Raw genomic sequence first — 27,998 nt, 5'->3', positions numbered from 1 at the left:
CGTTGTGTGTAAATAGGGTTTTAGTTTAAAAAGACATTTACACAGGATGATTATCGCGCAAAATTTGTAGAATAGAATGCTAAGTGCTGAGCAAGAATCCAGAAGTGTTTTCTGTCTAAATATTCTGCATGAGCGCTAATAACCGAGCGGTGATGTCTGTGATCGTGCAGTTGCTGAAATGACTGTCGTCCTGAGTAAATTGGACATTACTCCTGAGAGCCAACCAAGTCATTTTAAACTTAAGATATAATAATGAACCCACTAACTTTTCCCAAGGAACAAAAAATGTTTAACAAAAAATAAAAGGTAGAATAATAAGCTATTGGAACCATATAAATGTGCTGTGGAGTATCGTCTCATGACCAAACCTGACCCAATTTTGGCAGTATCCAGGCCATCTGATGCGGTTATTGGTGGGGAAACAGAAGCTGGCAACAGTTTATATTGTTCCTTAAATGACAGTTCCAATCGGTCAGGAAGGGTATCATCTCTTCTTAAGGAGAATACTTAGAAGGTGCGAGAGGAAACTTATAAGGCCATCCATGCTCCTCTGGGAAACATGCAAATAAGGAAGGAGGAGCAATAGTTCTGCAGTGCCACCTATTGGAAGGCAATATTCCTGCAGGCCAACGTCAGACCCTTTATACAATTGGCTTGCATAACATGGGTCAGGAAGGGTATCATCAAGAGAGCACCCACGTCATGGGCCTCCCACTATCCAAGCCAGAAACCTGCTGCACACTGATGAGGAGCAAAACCCCTAATACAACAGTATGTGTATGGTTTTCCGGCTTTTGGCTTTCAATTCCTAGGCATTGTTATAAAGACTTGTATAGAGTGACATTGGCTTGCAGCAATGCCGCCTTCCAATAGGTGGCGCTGCAGAGGTGTTGTTCCAACTTCCTTATTTGCATAGTTGCAATAGGCTCACCCCAAACCATGAGTTAAAAAAAAATTCCAACATGTCAAATATCACTGCCATCTCGAGAACATCTTTCCATATGGCATATGTATATTCTAGACACCCTTTGTGTTCCAAAAACGGCTTTCATTTTGAAGGCCACCGCCTGCCATGTCTTACAGGCTACAGTGACTTCTCCCAGTAAAATCAGCTGTCCGCACAGGATCTCGCGAAGCAACCGTCCACTGAAAATTTTACACAAAATAAATGATAGCAGATTTCCGTCTGCCAAAAATGATCCGTCAGCTTGAAAAATTTTGGCTGCGGTTGGCTGAAATTACATGTTTATGGCACAATTGGCCTAATTTGGCCAATCATTAGCCACTTTGGGTAAGCACACTGCACTATTTTTTCAATTAGTCCTTGATTGGCTAGTTCAGGCTGTTCACATCAGTGCTGTAGCTTTCCGGCGTTTGGCTCTGAAGTCGTAGCTGAACAAAAACAAACAAAAAAAACGGAGGTGCCGAATCTGGCCTATGCCGGCCCAGCAGCACCAGACTAACCCCACTGAGCAGAATGGGGTCGGACTGGCTTCAGGCATTCCCTCCGGTATCTGCTGGAACTCTGTGCTACTTGGTTGTGGGTCTACCCTGCAGCCCCCAGTGCAGATATGAACATGACCTTAGGGCCTATTGACACAGACACTAAGCACTGGACAGGGTAGGATCCGCGCGGACCCTCATCCGCGTGCTATACGATCCGTGCAGACCCTCATGCACGCGCTGTACGATCCAAGCGGACTGTGTACAGTTAAAATAATTGACAATAGGGCATGCAGCAATTTTTTCTTTCCCCACACAGACCATTGAACCATAGAGCCCCAACCCGTCCTGTGAAATACACGGACAGCACACGGCCCAATTACATGTCCACGTGTATAAACCCCCAATCTAATAACTTGGTATTTGAATCGTTCATATGAACAATCCGACGGATGATCAGCCAGTAAACACTTATCTGTACGGCTGGCTTGGAGTACTTACACTTCCAGAAAACTTTTGACATGTTGGAGACATTTCAAAAGTATTAATCAATGGAGGTTCTGCTGCCGAGACCCCCGCTGATCACTAAAATGAGGGGGCTACAGCAGTCACCAGAGCTTCTGTACACCTCTATGATTCCGTCTCCATCTGCCGAAAACAAGAAAACAGACAAGGGGACCCAGCACTCAGGTGAGCGATGCAGCCCCTTCACTCGAATGATTAGTGGGGGTCTCAGCAGTGGGACCCCACTGACCAGTACTTTTGACACGTCAAAAAATTGTCTGAAACTATAAGTACTGTTTAAGAGGAGACTATTAATGCTGCACCCAGAACTCTCTGACAGGGAATATAAAGTGTCCTCTGCCAGACAGGAGAGCAGCGAAGCCCTCGCACATTAAGGGCTCATTCACACGGGACATGCAATTTTGATCTGAGAAAAATGGACCGATTTCACTGTACATGCGGGTTGTTTTTTTCTTTTAATCTGTTTTTCACAAATCCCCCCCCCAAAAAAACCCCGCAAGAAGAAGGTTCCCACATTGTCTCCTAGCAACATGCGTCGAAAAACAGCACACATGCATGTAACATCCGTGTTCTCTGAATTTTTTTAAGCTCCCATAGGCTTTTACAGGCGATTTTGGTCAATGAGTCAAGATGAACTAAAATAAGCAATGCTGCATTTTTAAAATTTTTTACAAGTCTGCATAAAAACTGTACGTCTGAAAACACCAATTTCATTTAGGGTACATTCCCACCTGCGTTAGGCTTTCAGTCACAATTCCGTCTCTCTGTTCTGTTTTTGGAGAGGAAAAACAGTCTCCAGGCCGTCCAAAATTTGTGCCATTTGAATGGAAATTTTGCAATCTTTTGAGCAGCTTGAGGACTTAAGGGGAGTAAACAACGTACTCATTGTGTAAGCCTTGCATACACAATGAGTGCATTGTTTACTCATGCTGGGAAGAAGACAATGAAATCCTGCTGGCCAGATAATCCCTCACATAAACACACGCCCACCTGAGCAAACAACTAGTTCTGCTTCTACTAAAGTTTTCTTTAGCTAATCTTTTTTCCCCGCAATTTTTGAGCATCAGCGCTGCTTTTTCTCGCAAAATCATTGTTGCCGCTTGCAATTTTCTGTGAAAAGTCAATAGGACTTTATGTTAAAATTGCATCGCGGCGCAAGTTTGTTGTGTTGCGATAAAAAGGAGGCTCCATAGGGAAACTATTTTCTCGACCATGTGAAACCACCCTTAATGTACTCTCTCCAAGTAGAAAAAAAAAGGTCTGTTTTCTTTCCCAGGAACAGCTACGAGCCACAACATGGTCAAAGTTTTGGTATTTTAACTATTCTCCATACGCCGTTCATTGCACGCGGGCATAAAAATCATTGGCTCGTTCACCAATCGTTCCGTTTAAATACTGATCGTTGAGTCGTTCTCACTTATACAGCGAATGTGAACGACTTCTCGATTGAACGAGCCGACGATGTATTTGCTGTATCAACAGGCTCTACGCACGAACTTTGACATTGATAAATGGTCTCGTGTAAAGGGACCCCTTTGGTGTAGATCAAAGTACATCACATTAATACAGTCGGTACAACTTTGTATGGAAAACTCAAAACTACCTAAAATAAAACCCTGGAGCCCGTTCTCCACTTTGTAGTCAAATGGCTGTTGATGTCTGTCACGTAACTGTACGGGGTCAATGACACTTCGGTTCTGTTCAGTGCCTGCCGGCGGGGCTCTCGTCGCCGCCGTACCACCTGGAAACAGTTCCCAAAATATCCGTAGCAGATTTAGATGGAAATGGGCGAGGAGCAGTTGTCATGGAGATCCATTATCCCGGGAACCGTTGCATTTTCGGAGCCAGATCCCAGCTTTCCACACGATGGGTAAAGCACTTTTCGATGGTGAAGTGTAAATGAAGCTAAGAGGCAACACTTCACCATTCAGGTCCTCGACGCCTCGTGTAGCTGCGCCTTAAGTCTGAAGGGCACGGTAATAAGAAAATAAGCGCAGTATTTATTTTTAGCAGGAAGTTACGACCACCAACGCGGATTCTATTTGGAGCTTTTCCTGATAATATCCGAAAATTACCTAAAGCTATAAGTCTGAGAATCATCATCTGCATTTCAGACATTTCTGAGCGATCGCGCTCTACAGCCCACTGATACAGAATGAGAAGGACTAACGGTTTCATTACTGGGGCTACAAGGGGGTCTCACCCAGGAGGGCCATCATGAGTTAGAGATCATGGTATTACGCTTCAGCGAGTACTGTTGCCATTACACACATTCAGACCGTCTGATTGGCTGAGAGACATCACATGATGATGCGCCAATGTGCGACAGAAGAATCTGCCATTACCATGTGGCTCCTCTTACCCAATCAGGGCAAAAGTTCTTATAGCACTAGCTGGAGGGGCTCCATTCGATGCCAGAGTCACACGAGCGATCGGTCCCATGCCAGTTCTATCAGACTCCGAGACGGACAGAATTCGCACGGGAGAAGAACCCATTCATTGGAATGGATTAATTCACACAACCCAATTTTCCCTTGAATCGATAGAAAAATCGCCGCATGTCCTATTCTTTTTGTGACTGTTCAAGAATCGCCCATCGTTTTCTTCACATCGCAGACGTTCTTTTTTTCATTTGTTTTCTATAGAAAATTGAACAAAGAAGTTCCAGAAAACCGGACTTCAGCAGTAAATTATCCACGGCCGCGATCTGCGGAGGTCTGGCTCTTTAAATACTGCATATCTGCACTTGACAATTACGTTACATAACGCTTCACGGACGCCAGTTCTGATCAACCTTCAGTTTGGATACTTTGACGTTTCCAAAAATCTAGGTTCTGCATGGTCCGGGGAGAACAGACGAGATCCCTGTCCATCCTAATCAACATCTTCATAAGGAATAAAGTCATACAAACCTGTAAGTGCAGAACCCACATGAGCCGGCTGTGTGGGGGTCAGGGAGGCGCTGCAGCCTGTTATGGATCCATAATGTACCTTGTGAGGAAGCGTTACCTATATAGACCTATAGGAAACTCGTGTGCTGCTCTACAAGGATTTTTTTCCTTTGCTACATTTATTAGATCTCTTCCAGCCACATTGTCTTATGGGAGTCTGAATGATTTATTCCATCGCCTTTCTAAAGGCTCAGTGTCCCACATGCTTTACAGTACAGCTCTGCTCCTTTGGACTGGCTGAGAAGGGCTCCTTCCCGCCCACTTTAGGCAGCGATCGACAAACAACATGTTGATCAGCGCTCTTAGGTAATTTTTAGACTGCCAGATGATTGCAAGCATGGGCGCAATCGTTACCATGCCCGTTGGATGGCAGCATATCCCCGTTTACACGAGTGGACGCCCTGCGGTCAGGTGAGCTTTTTTTAGGCCTCATCCCCATATGGCACTTCTAGTACAATCCTATGGAGTTTCTACTCCATTTTCGGTGACCATGTTAATTGCACATCACAAGCGGTGTCTTTGCGCTGTTATTATCAGCTGCTACACGTGAAGCACGAGGTTTTAGTATTCTGTACAAGCCACCCAGCCAAAACCAGATGAAAAAACTGCGGTTTTTCACTATAAAATGCTTGTGGTTTTCAGACAGCTTTGATGTGCAATTAACATGCACAAAAAGAAAATCTTAGGGCGGCTTCAAGCGACCGTATTTTGCGGAATATATGCGCGCAATGCGCAGAGAACAGAGGCCATTGATTTCAATGGGTGCGGTCTTATTTTCATATTTTGTGCGCACATTTCTCATGTGTGAACGGACCTTGCGTGTGCAAAAAGTACAGTACTATGTGCCTATACGTGTGCAAATCTACCTCATCAACCTCGTTCACAAAGCAAAGAATTTGCGCTGAAGCATGCGCAATTGCGCTTACGGTTGTCTGAAGCTGCCCTTAGGGCGCTATTACATGAGCGCCGTGAACACTTGCGTAATAGCATTAACTGCAGGGCTGCATCCGCGCTTCCATGTTCAGCCAGGCAATTGTCGGGGAAATATGTGGCTGCCACTATCGCTTGTGTAATAGTATCCGTAAAAAATGCCATACAAAAGCCTTATGGCCGCATGAGAGATGCAATCAGTTAGCAGACGAGCATTGTCGCGTTCTCTGGCTGATCGCTCGTATATTCGGATGCCGGTCGGCACCGCTGCAGTTCTCATGCCTACTGCGATATGTCGACTCCAGCAGCAGCGGGCATCCCACAATCTGTCTTGGCATAGACGGGTTTAAACTTAACCATAGTTTAGCAATTGCATCCATGAGAGTTCTCCATCCCTATACAACTGTCTGAATCTATAGGGATAAATTAATCTTTTTGCTCTGAAGCCAAATATATATATATATTTTTTTAACATTTCTTTAATGCTGACCAGCACTGTATAACACTCTGCTCCACACAAACAAAACCATGAACGCCCACTAGGTGGCACTGGTGCAGTAGCTGTCTGCAGAGACCTTGACATGAAGAACATTCTGTAGTCACAAATGGACAGAATGATTCACTCCCGTTATAAGAATAAACTAATATCCAAGGAGAGAGGAGAAAGAATAAGTGTTCTGTCCTTCCTGTGATCCCAGCAACTTTGGATGAGGTTCTATTTGTAGCTACAGCTAGCCAGAAATGAAAGAAACAAATCATAAACTCCTTCAAAGTTAAAAGTGGAGACCCCAAGTGTTCAGCTGTGATCTGTGGAGGAACCCGGCAGCAATTATTTCTCTGCAGCCATTAGAGGCAGCAATTCTAGATTCTTTGGAATACATCTTAATTTTCGCCTTTTTTAAAAACTCGGTTGCAAAAATTAGTTAGCCTGCATGGAAACCATCAGCAAGTTGCTGTTACTACATAAAAAAGGTCATAAGTGACCTTTGTGGCAGATTTGTTACAAGACGACTGTTCCATTCATAAGATTGGGGCTTGCAGAAAACCCATGTGCTTGTTGCAGAAAGTAATGCATTCAGATGATGAACAGATTTCAGTCTGCAGCAAATCAGCTGTGTGACCGCGCTCTAATGTAGTCCGGCTCGTTAACAGAGCAGCAATGAAAAAAGCCTAACAAACGATGTTAATTACACTGTAAGGAACACAAGTCACATTGTGATTAAACATAAGGGCAAAATAACAAAGCCATAACAAGATATATAGTTAACCTGCTTGCTGATGGCTTCCATGAAGTAACAGGAGAACGCATCTACAATGCATGGAGCAAAAACAGACTGACAACGGAACAGCCATAATGAGAACTGAAATTATACTGTAGGAGATTGTACCCTTGTTAGAAGAGTTATCCCAAAACAGACTTTTAATCACCCATCTACAGGATAGTTGATAAAAGTCTGATTGGTAATCCCAGTGTGGCGATCCCCACCGATCCGGAGAATGGTGGTCCCATGTTCCCTTTGCCTCGCTGCCCCCTGCAAGGGAGGAGACAATGCAGTAGTAGTTGCACATATGCAGTGCACTACAATCATTGCAATGGGGCTAACAGGCATACCAAAGAGGCACCGTGTATGCTCAGCTGCCTCTCCATTCAGTCTCCACATCACTGCAGGGGGTGCAGGGAGTCCGCAGTGAGGGGAAGGGGAACCCTTCTCAGTGAAGAGACCCCCCTTTACTATAAAGTTTAAGGGGTTGTCCAAAGATTTAAACTCACCCCTTATGTGCCGTTTATAGGATAAGAGTCCAACTTCTGGGACCCCCTCCGATCACTAGAATGGAACGGGAGCCCTGTATCCTAATGTATGAATGTAGCGGTGTTCGAACATGATCTCTATAGGGCAGTAAGTCGGACAACTGGTGCAGTGAGCTCAGTCTGTCCAGGGCCAACAGGGCAGTACATGAGTATTGCTGCAGAATACTTTTGCACTATATATGGGTAACAGATTGCTAAAATACTGTTTTCTAGACCTAATTGGACAATATGCATACTAAATGACTGGGCTTCTCTTGTAGGTAGGAAGCTATTTATGCATTAAACAGAAAGAACCACTAGGGGGCGTACCTATAGCAGATAACATGAACTGCCTAATACATTCCACTATAAAGTGCTGCAATTTTAGCACATTTGGAGGAAACACAAATCATACAATTGTAAAACTCTACTTCCCTACTTATACAGAAAAGGAACAGCGGTTACACTAATACAGCAGTTACACTAATACAGCAGTTACATTAGTGGACGTACCTGGGTGTGGAGGAGTCTGGGGAATGCCTTCTACCTGAGTGTGTTGTGCCAACAGGTAAGTACTATGGAGGTTCGTTATGGTCTGGGGCATGTTACATGGCATGGTCTCGGTCCGTTTGTTGTAGTGACAAGAACCATGAACACGGAGGTGACCCTGACACTCCAGACAATGTGCAGCCAGCAATGTGGTAATACTCTGGGAATGGTCGGCCATACTTCCATCAAGACAACGCGCCTGCACAGAGTCCCGACCTGAACCTACTGAATGTCTTTAAGACAAACTGGAATGTTGGGTCAGGAAATGTGAACAGAGTCCAACTTCTTTAAGAGAACTCACCAGACATTTGTAGGATGAATGGAGGGAAATACCAGCTGAAACGTATCAGACATTAGCAGAAAGTATGCAATGGCGTATGCATTAGTGGGGCTCTTTTGGCCCTAATGACATTGGATGCTGTATGTAGCCAGAAGGAACTGGATAAGCCAGCCTGAGAATTATGAGGACCGTCTATCTCTATTACAGTGGATATTTGCAGAAGTAGTGATGGGGGTGAGAATGTACTCTACCCGGATTTTAGCCATTTACAAACAGGATTCTTCCCACTCCATGCGAAAGTCACCCTTAAAAAGGAAAAAGTTCACCTTAAAACAAAAATACTCTAGTGGCTATTATGTAGGAGACATTCCCCCTTTTCGGCTCTGTACATTATAACGGTGTGGTATTGTTCCTCATTTAGGTCCGCTGTTCGGGAACCAAGTGGATGTTAAGCTGACATTTTGGGGATAACACAAGGGGGGAAAAAAATCAGAGGAAACAGCAGAATCAAATAAAAACCTAATACAGAAGACAATGACTGACAAATGTGAGACGACCAATAAAACAGCTGCCTTCAGAACGCAAAAAAAAAAAAGTTGATAAAAGATCATTTTCCAACTTGCAGAGCCCAATCTGTACGGCTTTAGTCATTCTCTCCTGGTATGTTAACAAGATGAGTCAATACTTGGCGCACCAGCCGCCCTAAAATATGCGCCTTGATACTTAAATGGGCTTCTCCCCGGGGAGGGGGGGGGGGGTCGTCTCCCATCTGACGCCCTCCAGATGTTGTGGCATTCCCTGACAGCCTGCAGCGAGGGCTGCTGAGAGTTGTAGTTCCACAAAAGCGGAGACCACTGTTGTGAAACTACAGTTATCAGGTGATCTCATTACGCGGGTTTTCCATGCTACTAACTAGAACGGTGGTCCCCAGCTTGCGGCGGTTAGGGCATGCTTGGACTTGTAGTTCTACAACTTCCGAGACCACTGTACTAGGAAAAAGACTATTATTGATTAAAGCGACCCTCCCAGAACAAGAGGGGCAAGGGGAAAAGGTCCAAAACCTCTAGACCAGAAGCTGGTGTCCCCATGGAGCACCACTGTGACGGATCCAAAGACTAGAAGGTAAATACACTGCACCACCCACCTGCAAGGAAGTACTGCAGGGTTGCAGAATTTACAGCAAAGATACGGAATATTTTGGGGACTTGATGTACAAATCTAGAAGTTCCCAGACGTCACGTAGAGCCATCGAGCCTCCTCGTCCTCTAGCAGCCCTTCTACATATCCGCGCCGCGCACCCTTGGGCTCCATGACAGAAGTCAGTCCCTTGGCATCCTTCTCTGCAAAGGCGCAGATCCTTTAATATTTCATCAGAATTGTCTGGGCAGAATTGGAAATTAAGTTCCTTGGAATCCCTGCCAGTCTGCATGTTAATGTCTTGCCATCTTGGAGGATGCCACAGGAGACGATCAAAGCACCTTCATAATTCAATGGACCAGACATCAGGAATTGGATCTTACAAGAACACCATTTTTGTTTTTAATTTAGCCCGAGCATCAACTTAATTGCTTGCGTTACAATTAAAAGCACGGCGCCCTTTAAACAAGAACATTTTTAATTAACCTTTTTAATGCTGGAAGGGAAGTCCGCCTTACCTTCATTGAAGCCATAAAAGCTTAAAATGACTTGGCACCAGATTCGTTCTGGGGAAAGGATCATTGCCACTCAGTACCTACGCTTCCCCCGGCACATGGAGACCTCGCCCCCGAGCGCTGGCCATCCATCTTTATGACTTCAAGTCACTTAATGTTTGGTGCTCAAGGTTACAAAGTTGAAATCGCAATCTGTTCTGATGATACATAGAGCGCTGTAAGAGAAAGGCCCCAGCACATGGGAGGACGGCCGACCCAAGTATGCTAAACTATGGTAACTCAATTTACAGTGACTGGTAGAACAGCAAACCGTGTGTGTAGATGTCCACTGCAACTCCAGAGAGCCTCCCCCCTAACAGCCAGGCCGTGCAGTCCAGAGTGCCCCCCTCTACCAGCAGCCAGGCCGTGCCGTCCAGAGTGCCCCCCTCTACCAGCAGCCAGGCCGTGCCGTCCAGAGTGCCCCCCTCTACCAGCAGCCAGGCCGTGCCGTCCAGAGTGCCCCCCTCTACCAGCAGCCAGGCCGTGCCGTCCAGAGTGCCCCCCTCTACCAGCAGCCAGGCCGTGCCGTCCAGAGTGCCCCCCTCTACCAGCAGCCAGGCCGTGCCGTCCAGAGTGCCCCCCTCTACCAGCAGCCAGGCCGTGCCGTCCAGAGTGCCCCCCTCTACCAGCAGCCAGGCCGTGCCGTCCAGAGTGCCCCCCTCTACCAGCAGCCAGGCCGTGCCCTCCAGAGTGCCCCCCTCTACCAGCAGCCAGGCCGTGCCATCCAGAGTGCCCCCCTCTACCAGCAGCCAGGCCGTGCCATCCAGAGTGCCCCCCTCTACCAGCAGCCAGGCCGTGCCATCTAGAGTACACCCCTCTAACAATAGCCAGGCCGTGCCATCCAGAGTGCCCCCTCTAACAGCAGCCAGGCAGTGCCATCTAGAGTACCCCCCTCTAACAGCCAGGCAGTGCCATCCAGAGTGCCCCCTCTAACAGCAGCCAGGCTGTGCCATCCAGTGTAACCCCCCCTAACAACAGCCTGGCTAGTTAAAATAATCGGTCTATGGTGAACCGGATTGCCGTTTTACAACTGTCTGAACAACTCTGCCTCGATCTTCACTTCAGACGTGCTTGAAAACGTATCCAGCGAGCGCTCCGTGCGAGTCAGCGCCACCTCTGTAGATGATGGGACAACAGTAGTGGGCAGCCCGATACCACATCACAGCTAGCAGGGATTTAGTATTACACGTCTAAATGAGACATAAAGCCAATAGCTCGCAGCGCACGCCATCTAACAGCAGACATCCCTGCAGCACCCGGCCATTACCAACATGCAGATGATACATCGGCTATAGGACCCGCTATTGACGGAGGCCGCGGCTACGCGATGTTAGAGACGCCCGCATACGTTCGTTACACTTTCTCCATTAACCCTTCATTTTTTTATTGCACCTCCAAAAATACAAAAGGCGGTTTAACTGACACCTCCCGTGGAGTCGGCGAGCGCTCGCTCTGCGTTGTAAAGGGTTTACGTGATTGAGGCGGACAGTAAATTGCTTTACACACGCAGGCGGCGGCGAGGCCGTAACACCGCAGCGGCCCCCAGGGGATCTAATACAATGAACCTTTTAAAAATGATCACTAATGTAGCCTAAAGGGGTCAGAGGCCGGCGGGTGCCCTTTACGAGGCACAGGGTGACGGGCACAGCATCACTGGTACAGCTGCAGAATGACTCACACCCAGCAATTAACATGGAAGGGAGGAGGAGGGGGAGGGGCTATTTTGGAAAGACTTTTTTCCCCCTGTACAGTTTACCAGCGACAGTCTCCAAGGCAACGGTGCGGCTGAACGGCAATGCAATATGGAAGTGTGAAAGATAGTTGTCTTTTAACCCTGTGTATTAAATTCATTAAATAAAAAATAAAAACTTAAAAAAAAGAAGGGCTAAGCAGATTCCTCATAGAACTTGTGCAAATCAGGGGGTCCGGCTCGGATCAGGTAGCGAGGGGCTCGCCCTGTAAACTAACGGAGGATTCATATCAATAGAAACAGATCAGGCGAGTTCTGGCAGAGCTATTCTGTAGTGACGGTAAACAGTGCGGCGCGTTGGGGAGCAGGAGAAACGCAGAATACAAGCTAACTTTCAGGATTAAGGTGGTCGGGGAGGGGGTGGGGGTGGAAGGGAGGTCGTAAATAGGAGAAGTTTCAGGGAATTGCATTATAAGCAAACTTGGAATTACAGTAACATTCCGATGATCCAGAATTCGCGGACGACAAGATTATTAAATATGCTGGACTAAAGGAATTTCAATGACATATCTGTTGACTAGTTGGGGGGTGCGAGGTTCTTTGGTGGGAATACGGTATATTTGCAATTTCAAGCACACTGAAATACACATGTAAAAAGGGGTGGTGTTGTTGCACTCCATTACAATGCAGCGGCTTGTAGCCCCGCCCCCTCGGTTCTAGTAGCCAGCCCGGTTGTGGCACGGTGTTCTTGGTCTCTGCTGTCAATCAGAGCCACAGCTGGGGAGAGAAAACAAGGGGTGCAAGGCACAATGTTACAAGCGCCGAACAGCGCCATTTTGGAGAAGGCCCATCGGAGGCTGTGTGAGGAAAGGGATGTCGGTGGTGATATGGCTGGCACATGCCCAAACAGAAGAACACCCCCTCCATAGGAAAAGTGTTATACAGTAAGTAGAGCAGGTGATTGAAGCAGCAATGTGTACTGCTCAGCAGTATAGAAGACCGGCCTACCGGTGGCCCAGTAGAGCACGTGGTGGCAGCCACTGAGGACTGTGACCGGAGTGCTGTCCCCATGCTGGGGAGTAGTGCAGGAGAGGGGTCCTACTGGTGGCCCAGTAGAGCACGTGGCAGTGGCCACTGAGGACTGTGACCAGAATGCTGTCCCCATGCTGGGGAGTAGTGCAGGAGAGGGGTCCTACTGGTGGCCCAGTAGAGCACGTGGCAGTAGCCACTGAGGACTGTGACCGGAGCGCCAGCCCCAAGCTGGGGAGTAGTGCAGGCGAGGGGTCTACCAGTGGCCCAGTAGAGCACATGGCAGTGGCCTGAGGACCGTGACCAGAGCGCTGTCCCTATGCTGAGGGAGTAGTGCAGGGGAGGTGCCTACCAGTGGTCCAGTAGAGCACGTGACGGCTGCCACTGAGGACTGTGAGAAGAGCGCTGCCCCCATGCTGGGAAAGTAGTGCAGGAGTGGTATCCACCGATGGCCCAGCACAGCATGTGGAAGTGGCCATTAAAGACCGTAAGCAGAGCGCTGCCCCCATGCTGGGGGAGTGGTGCAGGGGAGGTGTCTACTGGTAGCCCAGTAAAGCACGTGGCGGCGGCCACTGAGGACTGTGACCGAAGTGCTGTCCCAATGCTAGGGAGTAGTGCAGGAGAGGTGTCTACCGGTGGCCAAGTAGAGTACATGGTGGTGGCCACTGAGGACTGGGACCGGAGCACTGTCCCCATGCTGTAGAGGTTTTCGTACCTACGTGAAGCCGCGAGGATAGTGTAATCCCGACGACCTTTGAATATATGATAAAGACGACGACAGCACGATGATGATAGCATGAAGGACGATAGTGTGGTTCGAAGTACCTTACCGGTCTGAGAAGGAGACATTATTAGTATGACTTCCGGTTATAGTGTTATCAAGCCAGTGTAGAGTAAAGGCCCATTTAGACAACAATTATCACTCAAAAGCCGTCTTTTGAGCGATAATCGTTGTGTCTAAATGTCCCCATCCTTCAGTTTTCTTCCGAACGACTGTTTTCAGTTCGGCTTTAAAACAGTCGTTCAGCATAACAGCGGATAAGACGGACCGCACACTGTGCTCTGCCCAGGGACCGCTGATAACAGCTGATTACACGCGGTTATTTAGCTCCTGGAGGCTCACATGCTGCTAATTGGTACTAATAGGCATTAGTACAAATTAGCAGATTATGCAAAAGCGATCTTTTGAGCTTTCATCTGCGTGTCTAAACGGGCCTTAGCAGGTAAAGAGTACGCATATAATGAGTGATAAGTAACAGATGACTGTCTGAGCATTCAAGCCATGAGTTATGAAGCAACGTTCAAGTACACTTACCCTCCAATGGAGCGAGATGGAAGGCGCACGCCAAACAAGCGTGCACCCCCCCTGCAAAGTTGTTGGCTAGTCGTTGAAACAGAATGATTACCTGTTTACACCAGATGATGATTAAATCAACCAACGACTATTTTTAGGTGAGCTGAAACAAAGTGACTGCTGAACAAATTCCTGTCACTTGGTTGGTGGCAGTGTTTACACGGAACAAGTGTCACTTCTATTCTGTCGAGTGACTATTTGGACGATAGCCGTCTTGTGCAAAGTCACCTTTAGTCCCAAAAAGGGGTCTAGATTAAAGGGGGTTTTCCCACCAACTCTAAGAATAGGTGAAAAATGTATAACCACCCTGACCTGCACCATTACTAGCGCTGTACTGAATCAGCCCCATAGACTTTGCATGGAGCGGCAGTGATCATACTAATCTACTAATCGCAGCTCCATTCCAACTTCTCACATAAGCATAATATAAATAAATTTTCCCTGACAAACAATACACATAAAACACAAGGCCGGGCTCACAGGAATGTGTGACGGCGTGCTGCAGGCGTATCACTCGTGCGCAAGCACACTGCGTATTAAATGACTTTATTAGATTAAGATAAACCATGTACTAAATATAAATGGCGATACCCGCTGACCTTCAGCTAAGGATAACATTGGAGTCATACGCAGCACTGCGGCCCATTTATCTTCACTAATTTGACCTAGATCTTTCACACATTTTTCTTTTCCCTTTATTGGGAATTGCTGTAAGTAATGAGAGAGCATCTGTCTATGTAAATAAGAGGAGATTGTTCCCAGCAAGACAAACCACGTAATCTTGTAGGTATGATGCCTTTTAATGGCTAACAAAAATACATGACGGTAATGCCAGCTTTTGAACCAACGCGGGGTTCTTCTTCAGGCCTAAACCAGAACCCTGGATTGGTTCTAAAGCTCGCTGTAACATCATGCATTTTTGTTAGCCATTAAAAGGTATATCTATAAGATTACTTGGTTTCTCTTGCTGAGAACAATCACATTTTGCTCTACTGGCTAACACGGTACCAAACTTTTTTCATCTATATATATATATAAAATTGAATGTATGCGTGTCTGTCTGTCTGTGTGTGTGTGTTTGTCCTTTATGCGCTACTACACCATTCAGCCGATCGCCATGAAACTTTGGGAAGTTGTTGAGTACACTCCTGGGAAGATTATAGGCATAGTACAACTATCCTACAATAAATGGCGTGCGCGCACGCGTCGACAGTTAGGGCCCCCACGTAGATCGTTTGATTTCCATCACTGCCACTAATTCTCTCACTTCGTGATGTCGTAGAAACATGAAATTTGGCACGAGCATTGATTATGTCATAAATAGGAAAAATAATGGGTCCCAACTCGATTATTCAATTCTAAGCGCAAAAGAATTAGCGTCCAAATTTTATGTAAGGAATCTAATTCTCTCACTTCCCGATGTACTTTGGCACGAGCATTGATTATATCATAAATAGGAAAAGTTAATGAGTCCCAACCCAATTATTCAATTCTAAGCGCTAAAGAATTAGCGTCCAAATTTTACGTACGGAACCTAATTCTCTCACTTCCCAATGTCATAGAAACTTGAAATTTGGCACGAGCATTGATTATGTCATAAATAGGAAAAGTTAATAGGTCCCAAATCGATTATTCAAGTCTAAGCGCCAAAGAATTAGCGTCCAAATTTTATGTACAGAATCTCATTTTCTCACTTCCCGATGTCATAGAGACATGAAATTTGGCACGAGCATGGATTATGTCATAAATAGGTAAAGTTAATGGGTCCCAACTCGATTATTCAATTCTAAGCGCCAAAGAATTAGCGTCCAAATTTTACGTACGGAATCTAATTCTCCCACTTCCTGATGTCACTTATATATATAAAAAATGTCTGTCTGTCTGTCCTTTATGCATTACTACACTAGATATATAAAAACAAATGAATGTATGTCTGTCTTCGCAGCAACGCACGACAGGTAAGCTAGTTGTAAATAAGATATTACACCCTTTGTAGCTCCAAAACCCCCAAGGTTGTTGGACCGTAAGCACAGAGACTGACCGGGCCTGAGCAGCAAACACATGACATAAGGGAAACTGAAAAACAAAAGTAACTGTGGTGAACTTCCTGAAGCTTTCTAAATTGTTCAAAACCATGAAAAAGACCCACAGAATGCACCTGGTCCAAAAATATTACCCCTTATCTCCCATGGTGAAAACCCTCCAATCTAAAAACTCTGGCAATTTGGGGTTCCTCCAAAGTGGGGTGTTAATAGTAAATCCATCAAATTGCAAATCTGTTTAAATTAATTGCATACTTTAACTATTAGGGTAATGTATACACAGTTACTAAGGGGGTTAAAGCAGTACTTACCCTTACGCGGCTGTGGGGATCCGACATTGTTGCCTTGCTGTCCTCCCGGTGATTATTGTGTAGGAAGACTTCAGCAGACGTCAAATGACCGCTGTAGCCAATCGGAGGCTGCAGCATCACTGCCTATTTTGCTGGCATCAGCACTCACATCCACAGTGAATGGTGCGAGACTCACCTACATGAATCTCTATATGTAGCACAAGCTTTCTAAAAAAAGGTCGCAAAATTCTCTCTAAATCTGAAAAGCTGCGGTCAGTTCATGCCCGTCTATTATATGAGGACTATTCTCTGTATGCTTTAGGGCTTATTCAGACGTCCGTATATCATCCGGGTTTTCACACCCGGCCGATACACGCTGTCTCTCTCTGCAGGAGGAGGCGGCAGGACGGGCCGGGAGCAGTGCACTGGGCTCCCGCCCCCTCTCAACCATTTGCAATGGGAGGGGGCGTGGTGCAACTTAGCCCCACCCTCGTTCCAAGCCTCCCATTGCAAACAGTGGCGAGGAGCGGAAAGTGGGCAGGAGCTCAGTGCACTGCTCCCAAACCGTTCTGCCTCCCTCCCCTGTAGAGAAGGGCAGCGTATATCGGCTGGGCATGAAAACCCGGCCGATACACAGATGTCTGAATAACCCCTTACCTTGGGAACGGGTCTTGGTCTGAAATCTGACTAAAGCAACTGCCTCCCCTTCTACCTCAGCGGGAAGTCACAGCATGAGCTGAATTACACCCATCTAATAAGCGGCCTAGTCTTTCTATGAATCACTCTCATTTATTTAAGCTTCTGTAACACTTGGCACAAACTTTTATACTCAGAAGGGAAGTTAGCGTTTTGACTGACAAGCGACGAGGGGCTTCCAAACTTTACACAGTCAATTACCGTCAGGTTAACTGCTCTCTTGTCTCCTGTCATTTCTATCTTATTTCCTTAGCAACGCTACAGAATCTTCCTTATTAAAGTAATGCCAGAGACAGGAGTCTCCTCGCAGCGGGAGGGAGCGGGGTGCCCAGCAAACCCGAAATTATCAAGATGCTACATAAAATACCGTTGCATACATAATTAAAAGAGAAGTGTGTTTACTAATCTAATCTCCGCATCAGAAGAGAAAACTGGAGATCGGATAAAGGACCTTGGTGTTACTAGCTCTGCCTATACATTAGAAGGGCATTGGTGATACAGCGAGAGCCGGAAGTACAGAGGCAACGACTATTGTTTTGTGACAGATACGAAAGCCACGTGTCATTCAGAATACTTCAAAGAACAAAGTAGCCAAATCTGTAGCCACTGCTGTGAAACTAAAAAATCCCAGTACGATCTACCAGAAGCGGAACTCCGAAGCTACAGAAAATACAATATTCATCATCAACTCATTAACCCCTCAGTGACTGTCAATGAGTCTTTATCAGAGTTTACTAATGGGATTTAAACCTGCACATACATCTTTTTAAGGCTGCCTGTCCACGGGCGCTTTTGCATTGCGTTCCCCACGGCGATAATACGGCCACGGGGAACACAGTGCACGCTTTCAATAGCTTTGCTATGGAAAGCGCAGCCCCCCTGTCCACGAGTGGAGAATCATAGCGATTCTTCGCTCGCGGGCAACAAATCGCAGCATGCTGCGAATTGCCACGATAATCCGTGGTCAGCCTATCTGTCAGATAGGCTCACCGCGTAGATCTGTCTGCAGGCTCCTGCTCCCCAACGGCGGCGATCGCCATGGGATTTCGCAATGCCCGTGGACAGGCAGCCTAAAGCGGCGACTTTACTGACTATTGACAGTCGGGCTCCTGTTATAACTGCCAGGAACGGAGAAACCTCAGATCCTGGCAGTTTAACCCCTTACATGCCACAATCACTAGCAACTGTAGCATGCAAGCAGATGACAAGGGGAGGGCGCTCTGTCACACATCGCATTTGGTGTCCCAGATGGTCCTCTACATGTTCTATGGGTGGCAAGTCTGGTGACCGGGCAGCCACAGAAGTGTGACAAAGTTGTGGGGGCTTCCTGTGACCCCCTTGTGTGCGCGGCCGAGCATTATCCTGCTGGCAGCCGCCATGAGAGGAACACATGTGGCTGCAGAATGTCCTGAACATATCGCTGAGCTGTCATTGTCCCTCGTACCACTACTAGGGGTGATCGACTGTCGTATGCGATAGCCCCCCAGACCATCACACCAGCAGGGGGCAGTGTGCCGCTCCACAGCAAAGGCAGGATTGATTCACTCAGCCCGAGGTTTCCAGACATGAACATAACCGTCATCAGCGCCCAAACTAAACCTGGATTCGTCACTGAAGACAACCCCTGCAAACAGAGGTGTTGGAAGGTGTCAAAGGCAGTAGACGTAATGGACTCCATCAGGACAAATGCCTCTTCGCTAAGTGCCTGGAAATGGTTCTGACAGACACAGGAGACTGTAACGATGGAGCCACTGAGATGGAACCGCATGCTGAAATTTGCAGCAAAACAACAAATCCTTTTAGGTGCTTGATTTTTTTATTTTTTTTTGACAGCGAGTGCAACTCTGGCAGAGTCTAATAGATTGATGTCATAGGCAATGTAGAACGCACAACCCAAGTACTGCAGTGTACTAACCTAGTGACTGAGTGATCACATCTTCAAGTTCTCTCGAGGGACTAAAAAATAGTGTCCAAAATGTTCAAGGGGTTTAAAAATTTCCCACAAAACCTTTTAAATAATTAAAATTCTAAAAAGGTTTTTAAAAAGCAGCACATTATAAGCATTGCCACATGTGTAACGATCCAAACAAAAATATTTTGTCATTAACATACAAATAATTTTACAAAGTAATGCCAGAATTGCCATTTTTCTTTTTTCGCCTTTTTAAAAAAATGCAAAAACGAATGAGTGATAATCGTTCAGGGAGAACACGAAAAAAAAATTGTTCATTTGTCGTTTGCGGTTGCTTATGCTAACTTTTCAGTTAGCTAAAAAAAAAGCAAAAACACCCTCTTTGGCTCACTGGCTCCTTGTCCTGTATAAATGCTCCCTGCTCAGCGCTTCCCATAGGAGGTGAAGCGCTGAGTGAGAAGCGGACGAGAAGCCCACGAGCCGGCGGCAAGTCTTTCTGTTTAAATGCTCCGCACCAGCGCTGATGACCTTCGTGGTGACGTCAACGGTCGTGCAGTTGTTTAAAAAAACAGTCGGCCGTGTAAAAGGGCCTTTAGAATGCAAAGATGCAGATTTAATTGTCTTAAAAACAAAACAAAACAAACATTATATGAAATTTGGTATCGCAGTAGCCGTGCTGCTCCGAATAAGAAACTCATGTTATTTTTACCGAATGTAAAACTCAAAGCACAAAAACCTGCGGCAGAACCTGAAGGGGTTTTTCCCATTTCCCCAGAAAACAAATTTAGTAAAAAAAAAGGCCAAACACATTATATTGTACCCCAGAGTGGTACCAGTAAGAAATAGAACGCATCCCACAAAAAACAAGCCCTCGTACAGTTATGTCAATGAGTTACGGCTCTTGCAATGCAACTATGAAAATTGCTTGGTCCTTAAAGGTACAAAATAGGCCAGTCACTAGAGGGTTAATTAAAGGGGGAAATCAATCGGTAGTGATGTAGAAACTTTTTACATGGATCTGTATGAAGAGGACATTGGTGTGAGGTATGATCAGACCAGTGGCTAGGACAGGGTTTGCCCATAGGCACAGTAGGCCTGTGCCTATAGGCAGCAAAGGCAGAAGGATACCTGCTAAAGGCACCATTTACATATAAATGCACCGAATTCAGGGATTATGTGCACTTACAATAAATTAGGGAGTCACAATGCTGTGGGGAGAGATTAGGACACCCACGAAGGGATGAAAGGAAACCTGAAGAGGGCGCTAGATCTTGTGAGGAGCACACCACAATGTTCTGCTTTATTCTAGAAGAGCAGACAAACATTTTAAAACTATGTAAGACATAAAAGGGTTCTCTGGGACTATAACGTTTGCAGGAGCAGCTCTGTACATCACATAGTGGCCTGGAATGGTACTGCAAGCTCAGTAAAGGGGGAACAGCTGCAGTACCATTCCAGGTCACTCCACAGTCTATAGAACTTTGCCAGTTCCTGCACTCCAGAACCATCTTCAAAATCAACCGATTGGTGGGATGCCAGGTGTAGGACCCTCACCAATCTGATATTGAGGACCTATCCTAAAGGCTGGTTTAGACAACGATTATCACTCAAAAAAATCTTTTGCGCGATAATCCTTGTGTTCTTTTTACGGCGCAAGAGTGCCCCCCGCTTGTCTTCTGCATCCAGCTATTCCCCACTCGGAGCGCCCAGGTGTTAAACAGCCGAACGCTCTGAGAAGGGTGGCCCCGCTTGTCTTCTGCATCCAGTTGTTCTCTGCTCGGAGTGCCCGGCTGTTATACAGCCGAGTGCTCCGAGGGGGGTATGGAGAACACAGCTGGACCGCTCTGTTCTTCATACCCAGCCTGTCAGTGCAACTAGACCCAACGATTATCGCTCAAAAGATGGCTTTAAACAATTTTTAAGCAAAAACCGTTGCGTCTAAAAGGGCCATAAGGACAGTATTATAGTCCTGAAGAAGAACTCCTCTGAGGTATCAACTACTTGATTGTCTGGTGTCTTAGACTCAATCTGTGCCTACAAACTCCCGAGATTTAAATCTGGTGATGCCTTTGTAACGGTCTGAACAGGCAGAATGTCCCGTAAGGATACCGCCTAGTCCTTAATGCATCCCTCATATTTTGGACTAACCTATTTAGCCGTTTTGAGGGACTAATATTTTTTGCTTTGGGGAGGGGTGGTCGAACGGGTCTTTTACGTGCACTATACTGTAATGGTGTGCTGCGAAGTGGCACTACCACCAGCCAGACTTGCGTGTATTGCTGTATTTCTGTTGAGAGATCGTGTATACCGTTGTTCAAATTGCAAATAAAGTTGGTTTGAAGAATTATAAAATATACCTCACCACTAAATCCCCTGACCATTACATCACTGGTGACCATTGTGTCTTCAGCAAGCCTGACCGTTGCGGCTCCCATCTATCCCTGGCCCATCCAGTGAGCCTGGCATTGGCTTACATTTTATTGAATGTCCAATACCATTGGCGCTGTTCAAGAGGTCCACCACTGAAAGGCAAGATGCTTAACCAGGGATGTAGGCATAAGGTGTATAGTAAAAGCCTTGTAGAGGGGAAGTGCCACTCGGTTACCATTTGTTTTATTGTGCCAAAATTGTGCAAATGATTTTTGCTACGTACACCTCAAAAAAGAGAACAGGAGGTGGTGAGACGCGGCGCGAAACTTCCACTCGGGTGCAGTATGAAGGCTATGCCTAATATCCAAGTTGGAAGAAGTGATCGGGACCAATTATGTTATACTAGTTTCCGCCTGCACAGCTTTGCTCTAAGGACTCACGGAAGACCGCCACCACAAGTGTACCACTGAACCTGTGCTGCGTCACCTGCCCGCTTGACGCCCAAATCTTGGAGTCGCTGGTCAGTATGTAGTCACAGCTTATCCGCCCGTGCACACCACCACTAGTGATGCCTTATTTCGTTGGTTACCAACCTTATGCTATCTGCACAGTCCAAACGGACCTGTGGGTCCTGCCAACGTCAAAGGCAAGCCGCCATGCTTAGTCCTGGCCCTGCAACAACCACCTTCCCATCCTTCCTCACAGCCACAAAAGCCAACACGTGTGTTATACCGTAAATGACGCAGGGTAGATGGCGACCGAATAACCGATTTTTGAATAATTTGTGGTCAAAGATCTTCAAGTTAGGCATTTGAGCTTAACTTCAGCAAAAATGAAAATTTGGCCAAACTTAAAAATCGGTCACCCCTTACTAAAAGTTACCCTACTATTTCTCAGTTCCCATCCAGGAAAGTAATGTCTGTCATGGTGATTCATACTGAAGGCTTCACTCACGATAAACCCATCTGCTGCTAATATAAAGCACACGGCAATGCTAGACAGCCATTTCTAAGGAGGACGCTCATTACTGGTGGCTCTTCAGCCCCCTCCGTTCATTCACATGAAACTAATTACAGTACTTGACGCACGCCGCGTCATCCATCCCTCGTGGGAAATCTGCGCCGGGACATCAAGCACACCAACGTTTGCTTTGATATTTTCACGCTCCACCCTTACATTTGTCACTTTCATACAAACAATTCTGCTTCATTAATACTGTGATTTTCAGAACCGAAACGGTGAGAAAATACTTGAAAAAGGGAATTACGCACGCATATGAACAAGAGGAAAGGCCACAGCCGTCGCTCCGCCAATCCAATCAATGACAAGCGGTCCGGTCAACTACTCCTCAATGGTGATGTAGTCATTACTAGTGATAACCATTTGTTCCAGCGGTTGGCAGAAATGTTTTTGGATGCGTTTTACATTGTCCTTGGCCGTAGATTATACTAGATTAGTCAGGATTTTTTTTTTCTTTTTTAAGTCAAAGTTAACTTTCGATAAAATGGATATTTGCTGGTCTTGGAGCTCAGCGGGTCCCGACAACATCTCAAAGGATAGGGTGTGCTGTGTTAACATAGGTGGGAAGTTTGGCTAGGGTACTGATGAACTCCCACCAGAAAAAGGGTCCTATTTTGATTGTGCCTTGAGGCTACTGCCACGTCAGGATTGATCCTAGCCATAGGGTAAAATTCACTGAGCGCAATACTTGATGGATCACAGCATCTCATTGGTCATTATTTACAATCATTTGGCTCCAATCAGCATGGAACCAAACCTAGGGTGGCCATACATATTAGAAAGTGGTCTGTTGAATGGCAGTTACAACGAAAGCCGATACCAGAGACCTCCGACCCTCCAACACGGACTTATCCCCCAAGAACAAAACCGCAGGTGCAGTTAAAATCCAGCCCCCCTTATACATTTGTTGTACCCGCTAATTATCTAAGGTGTATGGCCACTCTTCGAAAAGTTGTATTCCCGGGTTCTTATTAGGATGTCCTGGGTGAGATTTCAGCATCAAGGAAGTCAAATAAGGAGGTTCTATACTTACATTGTAGTCCAACATAACAGTATGAAATGTGAGGGAAGATTACTTCCAGATTCCATAGGGACTGCAATGAGGATGCACACAAACACATCCATATCCAGAAAAAAATGCCATACAATATTTAAGATTCAGGGCCTAAATGTCACTATTCCATGCGTTTTCGCGCCTATCCATCAAGTAGTTATCTTAATGTAACGGATGGCGTGAATTAGTAATTCCAGTTGATTTGGGCTGTTGGAGGTCATCCATAAACCATATACTTTGCAGAGATTGACAGCGATTCTGTCCATTTCAAGAGGATCATTACTGGTAATTACGGATACCATACTGCAATAATCAACCAAGTGCTGCAATTAACTCAGCAAGCTTGCTTATCATAAGAACACGAAGACCTCCAGTTATAGATAATAGACTAAGTGCATATGAGAAGAGGGAAATGTAAAAAGAATTCTTCAGAAAATTCAATATCCTTAATTTACAATTTTAGAGAAATAGAGAAATGAGTTTACGAAATGTACAAAACAAATCCTTAAAAAAGGGAAGTTTATAAGAGCTGCCACCCCTGTGTATAACATGTATGGGAACTACTCTCCAGTCTATACTACCTGTCTGGTTTGGGTTTCCTCATTTCTAGCAGTATATAACAGGTTGTGATCTTTACAAGCTCTGTGTCCAGACTGTGAATGAGGAAGCTCTCTCTACCTCTCCAAGAGGTAAATCACAGCCCAAGCTCAGCTGCACAAAACCAAAGTCTCTTCGGTCCCTGAAGCTAAGAGAACCTCCTCAGTGTTCGTCCATCACCTCAGAATGGAAATTGTGATTTGTATTAACAGGAACTGAGACTATTGAAAATCTACTGAAATTATATAATCAGACAAACTGTGATCACAGCCTATGATACAAAGTTTGAACATCAGCGGACCCCTGGACGTCCACAATATGCAAATATAAAATGGTACCACATTGCTTTTTATGAATTCTTTGCTATCTACCTCTCAACACTAATTTGGTTTTAATCTAAAAATTTCTTCTCAAAAGGGTTTTACCCACTGAAAACATTTATTGCCAATCCACAGGCTAGGGGAGAAATGCCTGGTTGCTGGGGGTTGGACCACTGTAACCCCCATCAATCCTACAAAAAGAATGCCTTGAATGCCCCATGTGAAGGGAACAGCGGTGAGCATGCGTCATCACTGATCCCTACACTTCTAAGGAAGGGAGGGAGATCAATATGTTGGGCCATCTCCCTCAGTCACATAGAATGAATGGAGCGGGGGTCACTCATGCGCATCGCTGCTCTATAGGGCATTTGGAGTGCGCCATTCTTAAGTATGCTGAAGGTCCCACTGGGTAGACCCTCCGCTATCAGACATTTACCCCATCCTGTGGAAAGGGAATACATGTTTTTAGCAATAAAACCCCTTTAATAAATCTGTAATGGTTAGAATTACATAGCCAGAACGCTTTACATGGTGCTAAACCTGCTGCCTATAACCACCACAAGGGGGAGTTTAGGTGCCTAATACATACCTTCTACACACAGAATTTAATAAAAAAAACCTGTATGCAGCATACTCCCCCTAGAGGCGGCAGTAAGCCGTCAGAGTTTTATCATTTAAAGACGTTTTTCCAAGACTTAAAACAAATGAGGCCAAGGTCAGGGGATGGCACAAAACCTATACACTACTCAACAGCGATCCACACTGCAACTGCTGCGTTCCCAGAAGCTCCTGCACTGGTCATGTGCTGTTCATCGTTCAAATCACTGCTGCAGCCAATCACTAGCCCCAGCGATCATATGGATGTGGATGGCATGTGGCATGGCGCAGGAGCTTCAGGGACCGAAATGGCAAGGACCGAAGTGGTGTTCTGGGATACATCTGACCAATGATCAGTGTAAAGTTTATTATTTTGTCTAAACCCCTGCCCTTAGCCTTGTCTGGCTGTAAACTAATGATGGTCTATCCGCAGGATAATTTATAAATAGTAGACTGGTGAGGGTCTGCCACTCGTTTGCTGGGTCAGACTGCTTTTTCCACAGAGCCGATTTCTACAAGAAGCAAAAACAGCTCTGTTTTCACTGCAGTGGCCAGGCTTGGTATTGCACGTAAAGCTCCTACTCACGCCAGTGGGAGGTTTCCTGTAATATCAAGCCTGGCCACTGCAGTGAGAACGGAGCTCTCTACTTCCTACAGAAATCTTTGTAGAACTGATCAAACAGGGAGCGGACCCCCTCCAATCTACTACTAAAAGCCAAAACTGCAGATAGGAAATCAATAGTTTACAACCCCTTTAACTTTATGGCAACGCAGGGGGATTTGGAGCTCTATATCACAAAAATAGAGTTCCAACATCTATAAAAAGTTATACGAAATTCTTCGGCATAGAAAGTTGAGCCTAAAATCAACACGGTGTTAAAAAGTGGAGACTGTAAATCCCTGATGTCCACTAAGCAAGTTTCCTACAAGAAGTAGCTGATCACATTACAAGCAGTAAGGAACGCGGCTTTGGCTTAAATCATAGTTCCATTTTTGGACATGTCTCTGTAATTTTTTTTTCTGGTAGTATAAAAGGCGCCAAGCAACTCCTGGAAATAGCTGCAAAACTAACAAGTCTGGTCTAAATCGAGCCCGCTCCGCGATGTTATGCTCTAGTGAAAAGACCAATTTAACAGTGAGATAATGTGCTAACAAAAGATTGTAATCTGCGCAGTATAACATCGGGAAAGCGGTTGAAGCTGTGTCAACTGCAGCAAGAAAGCAGGACTCCTAATGACAACACTTCCTGGCACGCATTTCAACGGCGCATGGGTTCTTCGTTGGGTATAAAAGTGTACAAATATACAAAGTAAGCGATATCTAAAACCCAAGGGACTGGGGCTGCACAATGCTGGAGAACCCTCAACCACAACCTACATGGGGCAGAACCTCCTTGCAAGAAAGTACCAAAAAGCAAGAGTCCATGATGCTAAAGAGTCGTATGCGGAATTTCATTTCTTAATGGAAGCTTTCTCTAGACACAGCGGAAATCAAAATAAAGGTCACAACACTCCCAGCATGGATGCCCAAGCGGAAAAGGAATAACATGTATAATAGGGAACGCAGACTCACCTCATCGTCCTGGAGTTCTCTCCGTCAGACCTGCAACACATAAAATGGTAAAAGAGGATGTTAATATGTGCAGGACTATCTATATGGGGAAATATAGGTGACCATTCACTCTCAAATATAGAATGGGAGTTCATTAGTGCCATTCCCTTTTAAAGTCCCTGTCCATATGCCATAGACGGGCAGTAATCATCAACTACTTGCAAACCCCTCTATAAACCAGAATTTGACTGTGCCCTCTAGTTCATAAACTTTGACAAAACTTCTGCTGTTTTGGTAGAAGGGATCTTAAACCAGTCTGTGTAGCACGGTGAGGCAGTCTACTGTATAGCAGGCAGAACTTATATTAAAAGCTGTGGTCACCAAGAAAAGGAAGTCAAGTACTTGTATATTAATTTTGAAGTCAAACAACTTCAAATCATAATTAGGCTGAAATCATGCATGTGTTCGGGGGTACCCCTGTGCACCTCTACAATTTTGATTACTGATGTCTTCTTGTTTGTAATAAAAAAGGTAGTTGTTGCTTTAACCCCTTGAGTGGCACGCCCGGAAATTTTCCGGGACGAGCTCCACTGCTCATAGTGACATAGCCCGGAAGATTTCCGGGCTATGTATCACTATGGGAGCTGCAGAGCACAATGCCACAAGCTGTGACAGTGTGTTCTGCCTGCACAGACCCACACAGAGCAGTGCAAGGGCTTTGAAAAACCAGCAGAAGATATTGCCGATATGTCGGCAACCTCCTGCTTTGTTTACAGGTTGCCATAGAGACCATCGGCTTGTCAGAAGCAAGCCGATGGTCTCTGTGGCAGGGAGAGCTTGGTGCTTGGCTGTCAGAGGACAGCTAGGTACTAGCTCTTACAGCAGAGATCAGAGAAAACCTCCGATCTCTGCTGTGTTAACCCTTTACATGCTGCAGTCTATGTGACTGCAGCATGTAAAGGGCTGTCACTGCAGCATGTAAAGGGCTGTCACCATCGGACCCCTGGAATGTGATCAGGGGTCCTGATGGGTCCCTGTGGAAGTCCCCTAAAGGGACAAAAAAAAATGTAAAAAAAAAAAAAAAGGTAAAAAATTATTTAAAAAAATTATAAAAACACTTGTCTCCCTTTACTTTGTAAAAAATCAAAAATACAATCACACATGTGGTATCCATGCGTCATAATGACCCAGAGAAGGAAGTTAATACATTATTTAACCCCTTAATGACATGGCCCCTTTTTTTTCTTTTTTCCCCATTTCTTTTTTTCCTCCCCCCTGTTTAAAAAATCACAACTTGTCCCGCACAAAACAAGCCCTT

General features: G+C 45.7%; 1 protein-coding gene across 3 annotated transcripts in view; it reads right to left on the bottom strand.

Moving 5' to 3' along the window:
* The window catches only part of IQSEC2 (IQ motif and Sec7 domain ArfGEF 2), a 192,931-nt gene that overhangs the window by 89,555 nt on the left and 75,378 nt on the right, over positions 1–27,998 (bottom strand). For all 3 annotated transcript variants that reach the window (XM_066580614.1, XM_066580615.1, XM_066580621.1), the window contains one exon: positions 26,702–26,731. In XM_066580614.1, the coding sequence (XP_066436711.1) occupies positions 26,702–26,731 (30 nt within the window). The remainder of the gene's footprint in view (positions 1–26,701; positions 26,732–27,998) is intronic.

The sequence above is a fragment of the Eleutherodactylus coqui genome, chromosome 10, assembly GCF_035609145.1.
Source record: "Eleutherodactylus coqui strain aEleCoq1 chromosome 10, aEleCoq1.hap1, whole genome shotgun sequence".
NCBI classification, from domain to species: domain Eukaryota; kingdom Metazoa; phylum Chordata; class Amphibia; order Anura; family Eleutherodactylidae; genus Eleutherodactylus; species Eleutherodactylus coqui.
Note: the sequence above shows the minus strand (reverse complement) of the source record. Positions and strands in the feature narration are given on the sequence as shown.